We start from the raw sequence: 17,549 nt of genomic DNA, 5'->3' as shown, positions 1-17,549 counted from the left end.
CCCTGTGCCAGAGCCTCAGCACCCTCCCAGGGAAGAGCTTCTGCCTTAGATCTAACCTGAACTCGCCCTGTTTCAGTCTGAACCCATCACCCCTCGTCCTATGGCTGCAGTCCCTGATGAAGGGTCCCTCTCTAGCATGCCTCCAGCATTATGTTTATGTACAACACCTAAATAAATACCTAAATCCAGTGAAGGCTTAGACATAACAACACAAAAAAGAGAGCAATCAAGTATGAGAGAAATTGTATTTATCTTTTATTTTATTTTTTTTTTTACAAAAATAAATGTTTTGAGAAACAAAAGCACCTTTTTCTTTTTTTCCTCCTGACTGTACAATCTACAAAACAGTATGACATTGGTCACTTCAGCATTTATTGCTTTCACTGAAAGCAAATTCTCTAGACACACCATGCCTGTAAAACGCATTTATAGAGAGTTAAGGCTAGCATTCATTCGACATTATTAAGGTCATTTTCCTTCCTTCATTCTAAGAATTAGCAAGCGGTGCCTTAGAAAACCAAGGATTTGATGATAAAAAAATATGAGTAACTGCAAGGTAGTCATTCAGCCAGTCCTGTTCCACCAGCTGGACGGCTCTGCCAGGCTGTCCCAGATGTGGCTTCCTGACCAACTCAAACTCCCTTCAACAAAAGTCTTAAGCACAGGCTTAATTGTAAGCATATGCTTAGGCCTAGCCCTATTCAGGAAAGCACTGGGCACTTGGGTGAGTCCCTGCCTTTTCAGTGGGACTATTCATATGCTGATGTGATTTGCTAGACCCACAAAATGGCTCCTTTAAATCGGAAATGAAACTTTATGATAACACTGGAAGCAAAGATGAAAATTAGCTACAGTCTTGCAACTCTAAACAGAACCAATTCCTTCCTTTTGACCAACAGGCAGGCACCATGTATTTGATAGCTGCAACACAAATGCTGATTGTCTTCAGTAACGTTGGCCGTTCAGCTTATAAACTGATACGTTTCAGTTACTCCATTGTGATTTTATGTGCCCAAATAAGCATCAGCGTGCAGGATACAGACTTCCCACAGAAACGAACACCTCTGGTCCCTGTACACACACACACAGGTCAGAAACGTCATGCAGGCAGAGCAGGCAGAGCCGCCAGCCGATTCACTACCCAAACGATTCCCTAACAGTGTATCATATTTTGTATTCTGCCTTGTTTAAAAAAAATAGAAATAAAAATAAAAATCACATTTTCAAAACGTTGTTCTATTGCACATTCATCCTGGTCATGCAGGTGATTTCTTTAAAGTTCTCTTTAGCACTCTATAGATTAGAATGAGTAATAGTGCAATTATTCCTCTGGCCACAGCCACCTTCTACCTAACAGCTGCCTATATTTATACACAAACAGCTCTTATCACTCACAGGGCAGACGGAGCCACTTTAGGTGTCAGTCTGTCACCTTCACATAAGTTATCTTGTCAGGATCGGGCATGATATGATTTGAGGCCATCTTGAAGAAGACAAGCTGCCGACCTGCACCCAGGAGGAAAGGGGGAGAAAGGAAAAGAAGTAATTTAGAAGGGATGAGCAAAATGCTGCCTACCTCAAAATACGGCAATTTCACATTCTTCTTCAACCTCTGCATTCCTCAGGCAGCCCACGACTGAACTGTCCCTCAATTTCAAATGGTATAAACCTGAAGTGCTTTCATCTAAAAGGACAGCAGATCTCCCCGGGTTTCACTACATTTATTATGCTCAATATGCGGCTGTGCGCAGCTAACAGCAAATGAAGATTTTAACACACGTCACACGATCTTAAAACATTATTTAAAGACTCCCTCACTGACAAAAGCAGGCTTGAGTTCAGGCTTCAGGAAGGATTTAATGTCATTGTACAGGAGCAGAACCACCTCTGCGTACTTGAATCCTGGCAAAACTGCTCAGTGCAACGCACGCTGAACACAACTTGCTCCAAAGTACTGATAGCTTTGCAACTAACTCTGGGTTTTAAACCAGCTAGAACAAGGGTTCTGCTCCTGGAACACAAACACCAGCAAGTGGTAACAGCCTGGGTGGTGTAAGGCACCTGCCATATATACACCAGCGGCCAATGGGGGCTGAATGCGGTGAGGTTTCACCCACCGGTACGTGTGGGAACCACGGCACGGTCCTTGTATCTTGTATCAGAGATACTTTCCACAGCAGTTCAACCTCTGCCTTTCCTCCCTCTAACTGCAGGAAAACCAAACGCCCTCTCTAGAGAGCTCCCATAACACTGCCTTCTCCAGATGCTTCACACTGCTGCTGCATCAGATGGGATGCCTCACCTGAGCAAACTCCCATGCTGTGTTTCAGAGACCCAAGCGCTCATGCATCAGGAACAACACGGTGAAGGGAACGGTAAACAAGACCAAGACTGCTATGTCTCATTTGCTCTTGATATTGTAACCTGAGGCAGGAGCTGCTCTAAACTTCCTATGGATTTCCCTGTGCCATAATAATATTTATTTTAGTATATCAATTAACTTTAGTAGTCTGGCTATAGATAGTCTGACACGCTGATCTAGTAGCTACCGGTTAGCCACGGGTACATCAGTCTCTTTTAGGTTCCATGAAAGTCTCTGGTCACACCTCCCAGAATGACAAACTAATGCAGAAAGCCATGGCAGCACCTAAACCACTCTGAAATGTACGAACTGACTGAAGTTGCTACTTACTTATGGTGCTTTCAGAGCTGGGGACCTACCAGGCACATGTATAAGCCTGGCTGTGACGTGTGTTTATGCTGCTTAGCTAAGCACAACTAAGGCAGCCAACTGCACACAGGGCAGAGTTTGACTTTAAGGTTAAGACATGTAGTGATTGCAGATGTACAGACAGAAAGCCGAGCCTAAGCAACCTGCCACACTACAGTCTATGGCCGAGCAAGGACTTCAATCGTCTTTCCCAAGGCATCAGCCACCCTTCCTCCCAAAGCCAGGAGCAGGGGAGCTGACCCGGCCCCAGCAGAAAACAGCAGGGACACAGCCCTGTGTGTGGAGGCAACACTGCTCTTGTCAGCAAGTGCGTTCTGTTAGACAAGAAAACGAGCTGTGGTAGCAAACAGCATTTTCCTCTGGAAGCTCTGTTTCTACCTGGCTTAAAACCTTCCCTTCCCACTGTCCTTTAGCCAAAGCCCTACTGCTTAGAAGCACGGCGTTCCCACCGGAGGCAGGGAATCTCTGCCACCAGCCAGGAAGCCCCAGCTAGATGCACAGGAGAACCTGTCTGGTGTTCTGTCAAACTGCACCAGCCACATGAATGGGAAAGGTTAATTTAAAGCCATGACCTACCTGTCCAAGTCGTCTGGTTGGTAAGGACAAAAGCTTTGCACTGGGAGTAGCTATCACAGATCTCGATGGCTTCATTGACATCGAACACAGAGAGGAGACAGCCCTTATGATGGTACGATGGCCAGCATCTGTAGTTCTCATCGGGAATAAAAGCTTCAGGCACCCGCCTGTACTCTGCAAACAACCAGAGCAAAGCAATCGGTTTGAGAGCTCCACCAAACTGCTTGTTTTTAAAAGGCAAGGCTTATTAGAACAGCTTAGAAGCAGGCTATACGATGGGAAAGGTGATGGGCTAGGCTCCCAGCCCTGGTTTACTCCCAGATGTGTTTATAGCTCTGCCCCTTACTTTCCTTTTCCTTCCCTGCTTTCTTCTTCTCACCTTTTCCTCCAGAAAGCGTCTGCAAATAAACAGCCTGTGCACAAAACCCCTTCCCCACGGCGTAGGCAAGGCTTTGGTTTTATTAGGAGTTTTACAGGAAGAACGCCCCATTGAATAAACAGCATCCACCTGAATGAACCGACTCACTGTCCTACTTCTTCACAGTGAGCAGGATTGTCGGGGGGAGACCCGACCAGGCGCTCCCAGCCCTCCCTCTCCTTCAGAAGAGCGCGCTATTTTCCTCAGGCTTCTTCAGATGGAAGAAAAGACAGGCTTTTAATTAAGCAAACGCTTTTTGCTTGCTCAGATCAGCACAAAGGGGGGAGTCGCTCGATGGGCCTCCGAAGAGAAGGGGGAGGAAAACAAGCAGTGGGAGCATGTCAGCATGGTCCTTGCCCCGCGCCTCCGCGCTGCCCTGCCTGTTCCTCCTCTCCCTTGGCTGCCGTTCAGTCTCACTTGCCTTTATGAGCTGCCTCTTGTTCCCTGTTTGCAGCTCCTCTCACTTTCCCAGCCGCTGACAGGGGTTTCTCTAATGAATGCATCAGCAAACCCAACTCATCACTTATAAACATTTCTGTTTATCACCCAGATGCGCAGGCTGATGGCTCCCTCTCGTCTCTCCCCTTTCATCCCCCAACCCTATTCAAAAAACTTAATAGGCTCTTTATTTTGTCTAATTGTATCTATTATGGAAACCAGAGCTGCTTGCCCTGACTCACAGCCTATTCTTAAGTCGCTTCGGTTGAGGCATTCTCTGCCTGACGTTGCAGATTCAGCCTGCTAGCACTTCATACAGCACATTGTACCAACATCACCGAGTCAAAGGCGAGTGTGTCTTCTACTCTGAACTGCCAGTATTTCAAGTGGGAAAAGAAGCACACATCCAGAAGTGCTCATTCACACCACACAGTCTCAAACAGTGGGAAACAAACGCAGTAAATACGTTCTATTTTAAGCCTGGCTCATTAAAAGTATCATGAGAAACATTCCGAAGCAGCAAAATCAGAGCTGCTCATGTCCCACTTAAATCAAAGGCAAAAGAATTTCCATTAATTCAGAAATGGCAGATTTATGCACATGAAGGAAAAAAAAACCACGTAGTTCCCCATTACTAATGGTCATTTCTCCATCAAAGAATGTATATGCATCCCTTCCCAGGGCACTGCTGGAGTCACCGCCCCTGCAAGTGTTCACACACCGTGTGGCCCTCAGTGCCGTGGGTCAGAGGTGGCTTTGGCAATGCTGAGGAATGGTGGGACTGGAGGAGCTTAAAGGGCTTTTCCAACCTGGTTGATTTTATGATTCTTCTGAAGAAAAGCTGGAGCCTAAATCAAACTGCTACTGGCTGGATAGATACCATATCATCTGTACAGTGTAACAGTAATCCAATGGAACTGAATTATATTCTCTCTCGAGGGTAATTGCTGAGTACTGATTTGCACCTCGAGCCAGCGTCACCAAAATAATGAGCACAAATTACTCATATTGATACGTTAATAGTGGCACCACGTGTTTGTATCAGTGTACAAGCCACGCTGACTGGATGCAAAACAGGACTACCCACAACTTTTCATGGCTGCAGGAGCTCCCCCTAACACTTTACTGTGCCAAACCCCACCCCACAGAGGACGCTCACAGAAGGATGGCCCTTGTACACCAGCAGAAGATGAAGCACCCGCCTGGTTCTCTGCATGAGCAGGGAGCATGTCCTAGCCTTTTCCAAGAAGCATGCCAGGCTCTGTGCCAGGGCTGGGAGGCAGCTGCAGCATCCCTCAGCACACCATCAGAGCATCCTCATGTCATGTCATGTCTTTTTCTCCATGCAAGGCAGAACCTCATCTAGAAGAGCCTTATTTTGAATCATTATTCAACATTTAAAACGTTCTGCTCACAGATATGCCTCTCAATACACCTGGATATGCCTCTCAATATGCTCCTCAGCACTGCTTCCAGTACAGCTGTCAGGGGTTAGGTTCTCGCTGACGTAAACAGATCTAAAGAGAGCAGCAGTGATTTATGGGACACAAGGCCCTGTCACACGTAGGAGTTAAAGTTCTCCCTCTCCACTGACTTCTTCAAGGTAACCGAGCCTGGTAAATCATTTGGGCAGCTTGGGACACATTAATTGACAGGGTTGGATCGTGAATAACTGCAATGGTGATGGCAAGCTCCTGGCTTGCTGGTGCAAGGGAGGATGGAAACCTCCACGCTGGTCCTTAGGGTGGCCTCACACACAGCAGAGCCCTGTGGCTGTCCTTGCCCACTCCCCGCCAGTATCTACATGGGAGAAACCATCACCAACTGCAATGATTCCTGGAACAGGGCAGTGTAACTGGCACACAGCAGCACAACCCACATGCAAAGAGCATTTGCCCTGGCTGGGAGATCAGCAAGTGCTGCACAGGTGAAAACAAAGCCCCTGGAGTCTAAGTCAAAGCAGAGATTTACACAGGCAGCTTCTGGCAGCACAGAATGCTAGCCACAGAATGCTAGACCACAGAATGGGACACACAACGGCCCCGCACCCTGTCTGATGCTCTCAAACCTGCCAGGCGCTCCTGCCGCCCTGGGAAGGCAACATAGGATCTCCTCAGAGCAGCTTCCAGTGTCTGAAGGGGGCTACAGGGATGCTGCAGAGGGACTCTTCATCAGGGACTGCAGCGATAGGACAAGGGGGGATGGGTTCAGACTGAAACAGAGCAAGTTCAGGTCGAATCTAAGGCAGAAGCTCTTCCCTGTGAGGGTGCTGAGGCGCTGGCACAGGGTGCCCAGAGAAGCTGTGGCTGCCCCATCCCTGGCAGTGCTCAAGGCCAGGCTGGACACAGGGGCTTGGAGCAAGCTGCTCCAGTGGAAGGTGCCCCTGCTCGTGGCAGGGGTTGGAGCTGGATGAGCTGAAGCCCATTCTATGATTGTATAATAACAGAACTGAGCAGAAACTGACTGCAACACCAACCAAGCGCCGGCCTGAGGAAACCACATCTCTCTCCACAGCTCGCTTTATCTCGAGCAGAGCAAGGAGCAGAGCCCCTGGAATCTCTTGTTTACACAGCAACAAATTTGGGAGCTGACCTCTTAGCCCTTATTTGTATGAGCTGTGAAGAAATGCACTCCCCTCACATGAACTGTAAGGACACCTGAAGGCTCCTCCATCGACAAGTGCCCTGGCAATGACATTAGCCCCAGCCTGCAGGAGAGCCAGGCTTCCCCTGCACCCTTAAACGATCCTCTCGGTCACGACAGTGCAGTTACTCGTTCAATTAAGCAATACTCCACTGGTTTAAAGACAGCTCCGGCTCAGGTTTTTGTCCTGCCAAGACCTGAAACGTTGCTTAAATGGAGTCCATGGAATTTGAAGGCTCACGGCAGTAAATCACATCATAAAAAGGTCAAAGTTCTGGTCGATTTCCAGACTAATGGTGTTTAAAACCAATAAATACTTGCCTAATACTATAAATGCAGCTGTAAATTTACACTTTTGCGTACATACACATAACCTGACACAGAGTGCATAAAGCCTGTCCAGGTAATGGCAAGGAATAGATCAGAGAAATGCCCGACACCCCTCCTGGCAACGCAACAGGAGAAGAATCCTTTTCTCCATCTACTGCTTTTGGGAGGATTGGAGCAAATCAAAGCAATACAGCTAAGCCTGATCTGGATGTCACCACACATTTACTCCAGAATAACACACAAGAGCCAATTCCCCGCTCACGGTGACACAAATAAATCCTGCTAGGAAGCCTTCCTCCTGCCCTGTAAACATCGCGAAGCTTTAAAACATCGTGCTGAATCCAGGCAATCCTCAAAGCTTGGGTTTGGGATATTTTTTGCAGCCTTCTGGTATATTTTACACGTTTTGCTTTGGTCAATGAAAACGCTGTTTTATCCTGGCCTAAGCCTTCCATCGAAAATCACCTGCATTGTCCCAAAGCTGACTACAATCCCTCCACACACTCATTTTCACTGTGCTAGACTGAGCCATATAAATAACTCCACAAGTATATAATAAACTATGTGAAACTGCCTGTGGTTTCCCCCTTTTAGCTTGCTTGGATCGCCCTAAATCTGACTTTAATCAGGCCTAATGACCGTTTATTCCAGCCACAGCAGCCAGATTGCAGTTTTACTACCGACTACAGCTACTCATTGGAGATGTGCCCAGGTCTTTTTTCCTAGTTATCACCTGCCAATACACCACGGGTCAACGACACAGGCGCGGTAATGCTCATCCTTGAGAGAGAAATCGCGTTGCTCCTTTTCCTCCCTCCTCCTTTCCTCCACTCTCGAGAGGAACACTGGCAGCTGCCTCTGGAATTGCTTTTAATTGCTTTGCTTACAAGTAAGTCGAAAGAGCCTGATCTTGCCAATCTCAGCGAGAAGCGGTATGGAGCAGCGTTTTGCTTTACAGTCCCCACCGATTCCCAGGGAGCTTACGGAAAACAGAATGGGAGCCTAAAAGGACAATAAGACACTTCTGGTTTCAGCACGCTTCATTTTTTAGGCTGAAACATCCCTCGTGCTCAAATACCTCACACTTAAAGACAGCGAGCCTCAAAGAGCCATGAGCACAGTTGTGCGACAGAAAGCTATTTCTTGGGATGGCTGAGACAAGGACATGCTAGGCCTATCCCATGTGTCTCTGCTTTCAATCATTTCTGACGAATCCCAACCGCTTGGAAGGGCAGGGGAGGCCTGGCAGGAGGCGGGTTTGCCGTCAGACTGGGAGATAGCCCTGCTCCTCTGGTGAGGATTCCCGTCCTCTGGCTGTTTCCCGCATGCAGGATGGAAGCAAAGGGAGGCTCGCCTCTTTTTATATGCTTCCATTGTGCTTACAGTAGAGCCATATTTAAATCGGTATGCAGGCTGTCACCGACACAAATAAATAAGGACAAGAACGACATGTTCCCTTGCCTTTTATTCCTGTTAACATGACACAGCTGGAGCGTTTTCCCTGCCGCATCCCGGGTCTGCTCCCTGGGCTGCAGGGCTGCTCTGCATCCCCAGCTACCTCCGCAGCACACACCAAGCTCCTGAAGGCAACCAGCTCAAACCAGTGCCACGGGTGTCTGTGAGCTGCACCTGGCCCGCTTGCTCATCAAAACACCAATACTGTGGTGATGGACGAGCCAAAAGGTGTGTAGAGTCACCTGCGCAGGGAATTTAAGCTTAAAGACATGCCTACGAGATTTGTAAGAGACACTCGTGACTTCTCCAGTGCTCTCCAAAGGAGCTGAGGACCTAACCCATCAGCAGAAGGCGTTTTGCTGCACGCTGCCAAAAGTGGGACCTGGAGAAGCTTAGCAACAGCAGAACAGGTTGCCCAGCGAACAGGGCAATGGTTTGCACGACAGTGGAGATACGTGTGAGCAACAACCATGGGTCACTGCACAGCCCCACCATATTCCCAGCACTGCACGAGTGCAAAGGTCCTGTGTTCCTGCTGATGCAAAGGAATGTCTGCACGAGGCAGGGCATGGAGGGAGACTTTCTGCCCATGCCTGCAACCTTTCCCCCTCCGCTGGCCACAAAGCAGCCGTGATGTCTCTGCAGAAGGAATGCAGAGTGCCAGATGCACAAATGCACAAGTGCCAGATAAAGCAGGAATCTGGGCTTGCGAGGACCGGGCTGCACTATGTTCCCAGCTGAGCCTTCAGCCACGTACTTTCAGCCTTCACACTGTGGCCTGCAGCAGGATATACAAACTGCCTCAAACAATATCGCAGCAACCCTGCACACACACACACGAGCACAAACACCACCGCTCCTCACCCCCATTTCAATCACTCTTGGGTGGATTGCTATGCGGTAGCCTGGAGTGAGCCACAGGGCCCACAGGATGGCTCTTCCCTCTGTAAATGTGATAACACTCACAAAGCTGCTCGGGCTCCTTGCCTTCAGAAGATGGAATACTTGGAAAGGAAAGCACCAGAGGGAAGAAAACCAGCTCCATAAGCCTCCAGTGCTTCAGATTCAGAAGTTTCCCGGGGGGGAAACGGTTGGACTTGATGATCTTGGAAGTCTTTTCCAAGCTAAATGATTCTATGATTTAGGATTTCCTAAGCAGGTTGCTATAGTGACCCTGCAGAGTATTTTCTTCAAAACACTGTTGTACTGTAAATATTTACGTACAGCATAATCCTGCCAAATTGTTTTAAGACAAAGGAAAACACAACGTGTCTTTGCTCTATGTCCAGCCTTCCAGCTAGTCTAGCATCGAGAACAAACTCTCAACTAACAGCAGCAGCTAATGACGCCTTTCTCTGGGCCTGCCCGCCCTCAGGCCTAATAATGGGTCATCTATTAGCTTTAATGAATAACAAAGCTATCCGACTTACTAGTGTTAGCTGATTTCACGCATTTCTGAGTAAATTCTGAGGTAACTGAAAGGCCGGGGCTTAGCTCAGGGGCCAGACAGCCAGTTGGTACGAATCAGTGTCACTTAATTGAAGTAATAAAAATGTTGATACTGGGGCAGGACTTTACAGATGAACAGATCTTTTTTTATAGTCTTCTTAATCTGAAGAATTAATGGAATGATTTAATCTTTTTAAGATAACACGTGTCACAAGAAATACATGGGTTTAATCCACATTCTTCTGGATTCCAGCAGGAGAGACCAACAGTCAATGGAATATAAAAGTATTTGTTCATGGTGTTGTTTTAAACACTGTAATGTTCCTATCTCAACATTAACAGTAGTATGATTTATGATTACAGAACACATACATAGCTATCGAATGTCTCCTGCGCCTCTACTCCGTTTCTAAGATACTAAAGCAAAGTCCAGAGCATAACATAATTTACAGCACTATAAAATCTTTTACAACTGAAGCACAGTGAAAGCTTAATATCCAAGACCTTTTGTAATATGACTATGTCATCTTGTTAAACTTTATTTACGGGAACCCTAGGGTTGACAAGAACATTCGTCATGTCACTTCCTTCACGATTATCAGTATCACCTTTCTCACTTCATGGTGCTCATAGGACGAGGTCTCCCTTTCAAAAACACAGGTTCACATAGATAACAGACTTGTTTCCTCAGTTAATGTTTTCATTACGGCCTTAGATCGCATGCCCAAGATCATGATCTCTTCTTTCCTAGCACAAATTTACGATGCTCTATCCAAACCAACAGATTCAGACCTAAGCCAAGCTCTGAAGCACCACTACATGAACCTTCAGTGGGGTTTTCGCCCAAAAATCTAAACCAAAACAAAACCTTGCAGTTCCTGGATCTGAATTCTCCTTTAGTTCCGCTTTTAGGATTTCAAAGGAGGTTATACAGCAGAAAGGCTTTATTCTGTCAAAACCCTTTAGATGCCGGAGGAGACTGGCACTGTTCATTCTTGTCATTTCTACTGTTCGAGAGACTGAAAAATCCTGGGAGCCAGACACTTTGTGAGATTTCCACTATCTGGAGCAAAATCAAGTTGACCTTGTGCCAGCCTGACCTTGGCACACCAGCATACGAATGCAAAGCTCTGATTAACTCCAGTGTGGCTTAAAAACCAAACCGGCCTCTCTGGTTTTACCTTAGCCTAGCACCCTAGGGTTGGAAAAGTCTCCCTGAACTTTCATTTTGACGTAGAACAAGGCAGAAAAGGTTTAAAAAAAAAAAATCCCACGACTTTAAAACCACTTTTTCTTTGCTTTCAGAGGAACAGTGTCCTCTTAGACCTCAAACAGGGCCAAAGCAGGACCCCAGCTGATAGCTGAGGAAAGTAGCACAGTTGTCCCTTTTCACCCATCTTCTCCTCTACTGCCTACCAAGAGTTCTACAGAACACTGGACCTGTTCCAGCCCTAGGTTTGGTACCACAGGAGAACTTCTTATTCCAGAATAAATTATCTCAGGATAATTTATAATTAAGAATTTATAACCCCATCATCTCTGGACTGAGAACATTAAAAACGAATTCTAGCATGGTATTACCAGTCAAATACCAGTTTAGGAAGGAATATGTTTGGAATAAAAGGGATACGAATGGGTAGGAAGGCCTATTTTCACCTTCACAAAATGACTTCTTCATACTTTGCTGGCATGGAAAGGGAGCCTTAAAATAGAAATAAATTACAACCCCTTTTCTGTTTGGTTAAAGTCGCCTTAGAACAAACGAGAAACAGGCCTGCGTACCTTAAAGGCACAGCAGCTAAGTCTGCAAACACATCTCAACCTGAGTGTGATTTCCACCAAGATATCCGATTCCTCAGGCTTGCCATTAGTCGAGAACATTTTCCTATCAAGGAATTTAATACCATGCTCGTGGTCTTTAATGCAGACTGGCCAAATACGTTACACAAACCACGGATGGACTCTCAACGTCTTTGCTCACGCTGTGGAGTACCTAAAACCACGAGCAGTGTCCTACAGATACAAAGGGCTCCTTGCACAGAAGGGTGTTCCTAGGCATGAACACAGGTAGCAGGTTCTGTGCTATATTATCCAGGGCTCTACAGAATTAAACTATCAATCACAAAACTGTGTAATTATTACAGCGGCCGAATACACATGGAGCCCTGCTCTGTATTAATAGAAACCCACACTGTTCCATTCCCTACCACTGTCCTGAGCTTCTCTCCCTGCGATTCTTTATAAACACGACAAGCCTCTCAAACTCAAAAGTTCATCTTGTCCTGATAGGGCAGCTCAATCTGGAATCAACCGGCACCACAGAAAAGCTTCAGCCCTCCTGGCACTTCCTCAACAAAGGAAGCGTTTGTACTATTGATTGTACTGCTGAAAATCATTCTGCTGCGTTGACAGGCATCACTCAGCACAGACTGTGATGAAAAGCTGAAAATTAGAAAGTTAAATGAACACCTGCAACGATTTTCCTGCCAATTTTACAACAAAATAAATACGGAATTATTCTGATAAGTGGGTCAAATTCATCCCTGGTGTCACGGCCCCTTGGAGGTTAACAGCGCTACGACAGGAATGAATTTGGCTGCTGTGTCTCTTTCGCAGAGCAAATGCTTCACTGAACTTTTCAAACCCCCTGTGCCAACATTCATCTTCATTTGGAACCCATCTTTCCCTCCTGACGGAGCTTTTCCAGCAGAGCCATAATTTTCCTATCAACTCGCAGTCAATTACGTTGACAGTTTGACATGAATATTGTGCATACACAAAAATCATTTGCAAACCAGCTTTCAGTTGTTAAGACTTAAGAGTCGTTTCCATCATACATAATCGCCTTTGATGTGTGTAATTCCCCAAGCTATCCTTCCGGAAAGAATATGCATCCCTTCGCATCACAGCAGCTTGAAGAGCATTTTACATACCTGTGGTGCTGGGGAGATTTTATGGCAAAGATACTGCTCTGCAGCTTTGTTTTCATCCCGTCTTTGTTTCTCTTTTTCATTCTATTGCTAGCGAGCACAAATTCCAGTTTTCCAATCTACAGCTGCTTACTTTGCAAGACATTCCTGTCAGTCCCAGGAAATCCACAGAGGGTTATGGCACCTTGGTTAGACTCCCCCCAACTCATGTTTGGGCAGGTTCTGATCCGCAACAGCAGAGAAGTACAGGGATGTGACAAAAAGTGTTCTCCACAAACCCGACGTGGAGGCAATCATGGAATCATTTAGGTCGGAAAAGACCTCTAAGATCATCAAGTGCAACCATGCCCCAGCACTGCCAAGGCCACCACTAACCCACGGCACTGAGGCTCATCGCCAAGGTGTGCGAACGCTTGCAGGGACGGTGACTGCAGCTCCGACATTTGCAGCTTCAGAAGACACCCAGGAAGCAAAAACCAGACAGCAGATCACCATGGTCATGGTTTCCAGGGCCACCAAGCCCCATTTCCTGCACATCTGCCCTTCCCAACCTCAAAACACAGACAGTCTCTGGCTTTAAGTTCTGAGAAAGCCCACTTTACCAGCTTTCGGTGTGCGGGTCGTGTTCTGTAGGTACTCTCCACTCTTGTACAGCTCCAAGACTCTCTCTAGCTGAGCAGCCGTCTCATCTATGCCCCAGTGAAGTTCTCCTTTAAAAAGCACAGAAAACAAACGAGTTAGACCAAGAAGAGCCTGCACAGGACACAACAAGGCTGCATTCGAATAAAGCCCTCATCAGAAGCAGAGCCCAGCAGTGCCCCGCTCTTTGGCAGCGTTGTGATGCGGACATGGAATCCCTGTCTTAGCTCAAATAGGGTTTCAAACCTGGCATGAGCCAGACACACAGCATAAGGTATAAAACAATGCATTGAAAACCCTCAAATCAGATTTACAGGCACATGCAACTACTCTCGTCCTTTAGGCATTACCCTAGTTAAGATCTATGGTAATATCACTTGCCTCTGTCTTTTGAGATATAAAAGCACCACCGGCACCATTGGCAACCTGCTTTTGTCACTGAAATTCCACTTAGCGGAGACAGGGGCTCCTTTAGATCCCACAAGGAGCTGCGTTCTGATGCAGTTCATACCCCGGTGCCAGGAGGAAGCAAATTCCTCTGTAAAGCTGAGATAAAGTTTCCAATGGGATCCCTCTGGTATTATGGGGCCATTCCTCACTTTTCTGTATGGGGGAAATATTCTCCTGGGTAGAAAACCAATGTGGTTCTATTGCAGTGAAAATAACAGCAGCATCTTTCCCACTGCAAAGATGACAGTCACACGGAAAAAGGAAATGCTCCCCATGACCTGTGCTTACCTGTTGCATTGACTATCTTATCCAGTAACGGTTTCAGTGAGGATGGAGCACTGTGTGGAAGAAGATAGGTGAAAAAGAACCTGCAACGGAAAAGTAACTCATATTGAGAAAGCCAAAACGAGAGATTATAAATGTCTGGTAACTACTGCACAACGTAAGGGGTAAAATTCCTATTGCTTACAAGCCTGTTCAAGGAATACGATCACATCCTATACTCAAATAAATACATAGCTGAGAGCATTCACCCAGCTGCCTGGCAGACCTAGACCATGCTGCCTAATAACTACATGCAACCGTGCCATTAACGCAGAAGGCTGCTGTGAAGCCCATTGGACTGTGACTATTTGTAAAGCCATCTGTACTTTAACAAACTAAAAGGATGCTCTCAAACCCAGAAGAAGCCTTGTGGGGGTTTTACTTTGGCAAAGTAAAGTAAATGGGTTTTCATACACAGAGGCCACACTGTCAAACAGAAACTTCCAGGGACTGACGCTCAGGAGGGAGACAAGAGGACATCTTCCATAAGCACATATTAAAAACTAAGTAACCGATAGCAAGAACTGCTCACAGACACAGGTATTACTGAGCTGACATGTTTTATTTACACAGTGAATATGTCCTCGAGATTGTAACTGCCTTCCTCATCCCTTACAAAACCAGTATTGACCATTTCCCCATATGAGATTAATCCCTAGATAGGTTTTCTTAACAATGAGAATGAAACAGCCAATATAAATACATCTAGAAATCTAAAGAGCAATATAACACAGAATCACAGAATCCCAGACTGGTTTGGGTTGGAAGGGACCTTAAAACTTACCCAGTTCCAGCCCCCTGCCATGGGCAGGGACCCCTTCCACTGGAGCAGCTTGCTCCAAGCCCCTGTGTCAACCTGGCCTTGAGCACTGCCAGGGATGGGGCAGCCACAGCTTCTCTGGGCACCCTGGGCCAGTGCCTCAGCACCCTCACAGGGAAGAGCTTCTGCCTTAGATCTAACCTGAACTTCCCCTGTTTCAGTCTGAACCCATCACCCCTTGTCCTGTCACTGCAGTCCCTAATGAAGAGTCCCTCTCCAGCATCCTTGTAGCCCCCTTCAGACACTGGAGGCTGCCCTGAGGTCTCCAGGCAGCTTCTCTTCTCCAGGCTGAACAGCCCCAGTGTTCTCAGCCTGGCTCCATACGGGAGGTGCTGCAGCCCCTGAGCATCCCCGTGGCCTGCTCTGGACTTGCTCCAGCAACCCCATGTCCTTATGCTGGGAACATCAGCACTGCACACGGTGCTGTAAGTGGGGTGCAAACACCCACGTGTGCAATTCTGGCATGTACAGACACTGGCGCCTGCACAACCTAGTTGCAGGAACGTTTGTTACCCATTGATTCCAGGGCCAGTGGCATCTTCTGTGATCTCCATAACACAGCTTCCCAGACCCTTTTACATTTGTCCCTACAGCCTTTTTCCCTCCTTTCTTTCTGTCTTTCTGAGAATTAGCTGATCTCTATTCAAGAATTGTCAATGCTGGAGAATTCACCTCAGCCATTAGCCGACGGTTCAAAACATCAACTACCCTTACTTTTGAAGCTGTCCAGTGCTTTGAAAACTGCTCCTCCAAACATCTGCAGGAAAACCCATGGAGACACGTTTGTGACAGAGGGTAACCATTCGAGAGTCAAGAAGAGCCAGTTCTTGCACAATAAGAGTTATCTTCCTAAATGGTTTCTCTCCTTTAATCATTTACCTCATAAAGAACCCAGCTAGATAGCTTTCATTATGCTCTCAAGGCTAGGGCACGCTGTATTCTAAAATCACCAGGGGTTTTATGCACTGTTTGACATACCGCTGCTTTTGATTTCTAACTAACAGCACTAGCAACCCTTTACTGAGGGCAACCTCCAGCTCTGCAACACCAGAGCGCATCCACCTAGAGACATCCAGCAAGACCAGCAACCTGCCGCAAGCCCACCGCATCGCAGGCACATCCCCACTTCAGACCAGGATGGACGGGTGCCTGTTAAAGGTTTCTTATCTGGTGTGTTTTACTGGTCTTAACCAAAAGCTAGCAAGCCAAGCAAGGTCTTTAAGCCAAGCAAATGGGAACGGAAAACTTTGCAGGACACGCTAAAATCCGCGCTGCAAACTGCAGATGGCTGTCATGTGGTGCGGCCCATTTCAGTGTGGTCAGCTAATGCATCACACATGCTGGTGAGTGCCCTGGGACCAAAGCAGAAGACTCTTCTTTGGAGCAGCCTCTCCTCGCTGTGGTCTGGCAGGCAGTGAATGGCGTGATACTTGAAAGGGAAGTCTGAGAAATGAGCACAGCATTATGGCATTGCTTTGAGATCCTTCATCCTCCTATCTGGATCGGACAAGGCAGCCGCCTGCCCCAGCAGGAGGAGCATGGCACTGAGCATCAGCTCTCAGCTCCCCAGGAACAGGAAACACTGCTCCCCCAGCATCCCACACAGCCCTCCAAGGGGAGCGATGGCCAGTGGGGGAGAGCCGAGACCACAAGCACAAAGCCATCACCCAGAAGGACTCCATGGGAAACCCACAGAAACCTTTAAAGCCAAATGCGGAAGGTGGATGCGTCAACTGAACACCTTCTTCAGCACGGCCCAGTGTGACCCATCGCCCGCGCGTCCCATCACTTACACACAGCAGCACCAGGAGTGAGTCCCCCCAGTGCCTGCCCATGCAGAGAGCAGGGGAGTGGGGTGAAACGGAGAACCCCTTGCTTTGAAAGCTTTGGGATTCCACCCCAGACCATCAGCGACTGACGTCAGGGCCTGTTATCACCAAACCATGGCAGGGTCTGGCACGCGGGTCAAGCTGGAGCGCAGGATGAGAGCTGAGCTCTAACTGAGCCCTTTGCTCAGCTGGTGGTAGAAACCATGGGATGACCCTTCTTAACTCACACCTAAGAAATGCCCCAATCGTCCCAGCACAGGGCTGGTGGGCCCCCATCTCCACAGGCACCTCTGTATCACTCCTATGAAAATCTCTACTTGTGGGAAGAATTCAACGGGTTTCAACCAAGGCAAATTTAGACCGAGCAGTGAATCACACCCAAAGCATGCAAAGCATTCCCAAAGTTATAAATGCAATGTATTTTCACAAATGAAACAATTATTCATGGCTTCACTTACTCCTGGGTCACGGCTCTGACACAGTATGTGCTCACTGGTGCCAGTAACTGGAAAAGACG

General features: G+C 47.2%; 1 protein-coding gene across 1 annotated transcript in view; it reads right to left on the bottom strand.

Annotated features, from left to right (window-relative positions):
- Positions 1-1,114: 1,114 nt before the first annotated feature.
- The window catches only part of PKDCC (protein kinase domain containing, cytoplasmic), a 31,708-nt gene continuing 15,273 nt past the window's right edge, over positions 1,115-17,549 (bottom strand). Inside the window, exons 4-7 of the mRNA XM_062620916.1 lie at positions 14,348-14,427; positions 13,573-13,680; positions 3,308-3,481; positions 1,115-1,506 (exon numbers count right to left, since the gene is read on the bottom strand). Of these exons, the coding sequence (XP_062476900.1) occupies positions 1,421-1,506; positions 3,308-3,481; positions 13,573-13,680; positions 14,348-14,427 (448 nt within the window). The 3' untranslated portion in view covers positions 1,115-1,420. The remainder of the gene's footprint in view (positions 1,507-3,307; positions 3,482-13,572; positions 13,681-14,347; positions 14,428-17,549) is intronic.

Source organism: Pezoporus occidentalis, unplaced genomic scaffold (genome assembly GCF_034315485.1).
Source record: "Pezoporus occidentalis ecotype Australia unplaced genomic scaffold, CSIRO_AGI_Poc_V1 ctg225, whole genome shotgun sequence".
Lineage (NCBI taxonomy): Eukaryota > Metazoa > Chordata > Aves > Psittaciformes > Psittacidae > Pezoporus > Pezoporus occidentalis.
Note: the sequence above shows the minus strand (reverse complement) of the source record. Positions and strands in the feature narration are given on the sequence as shown.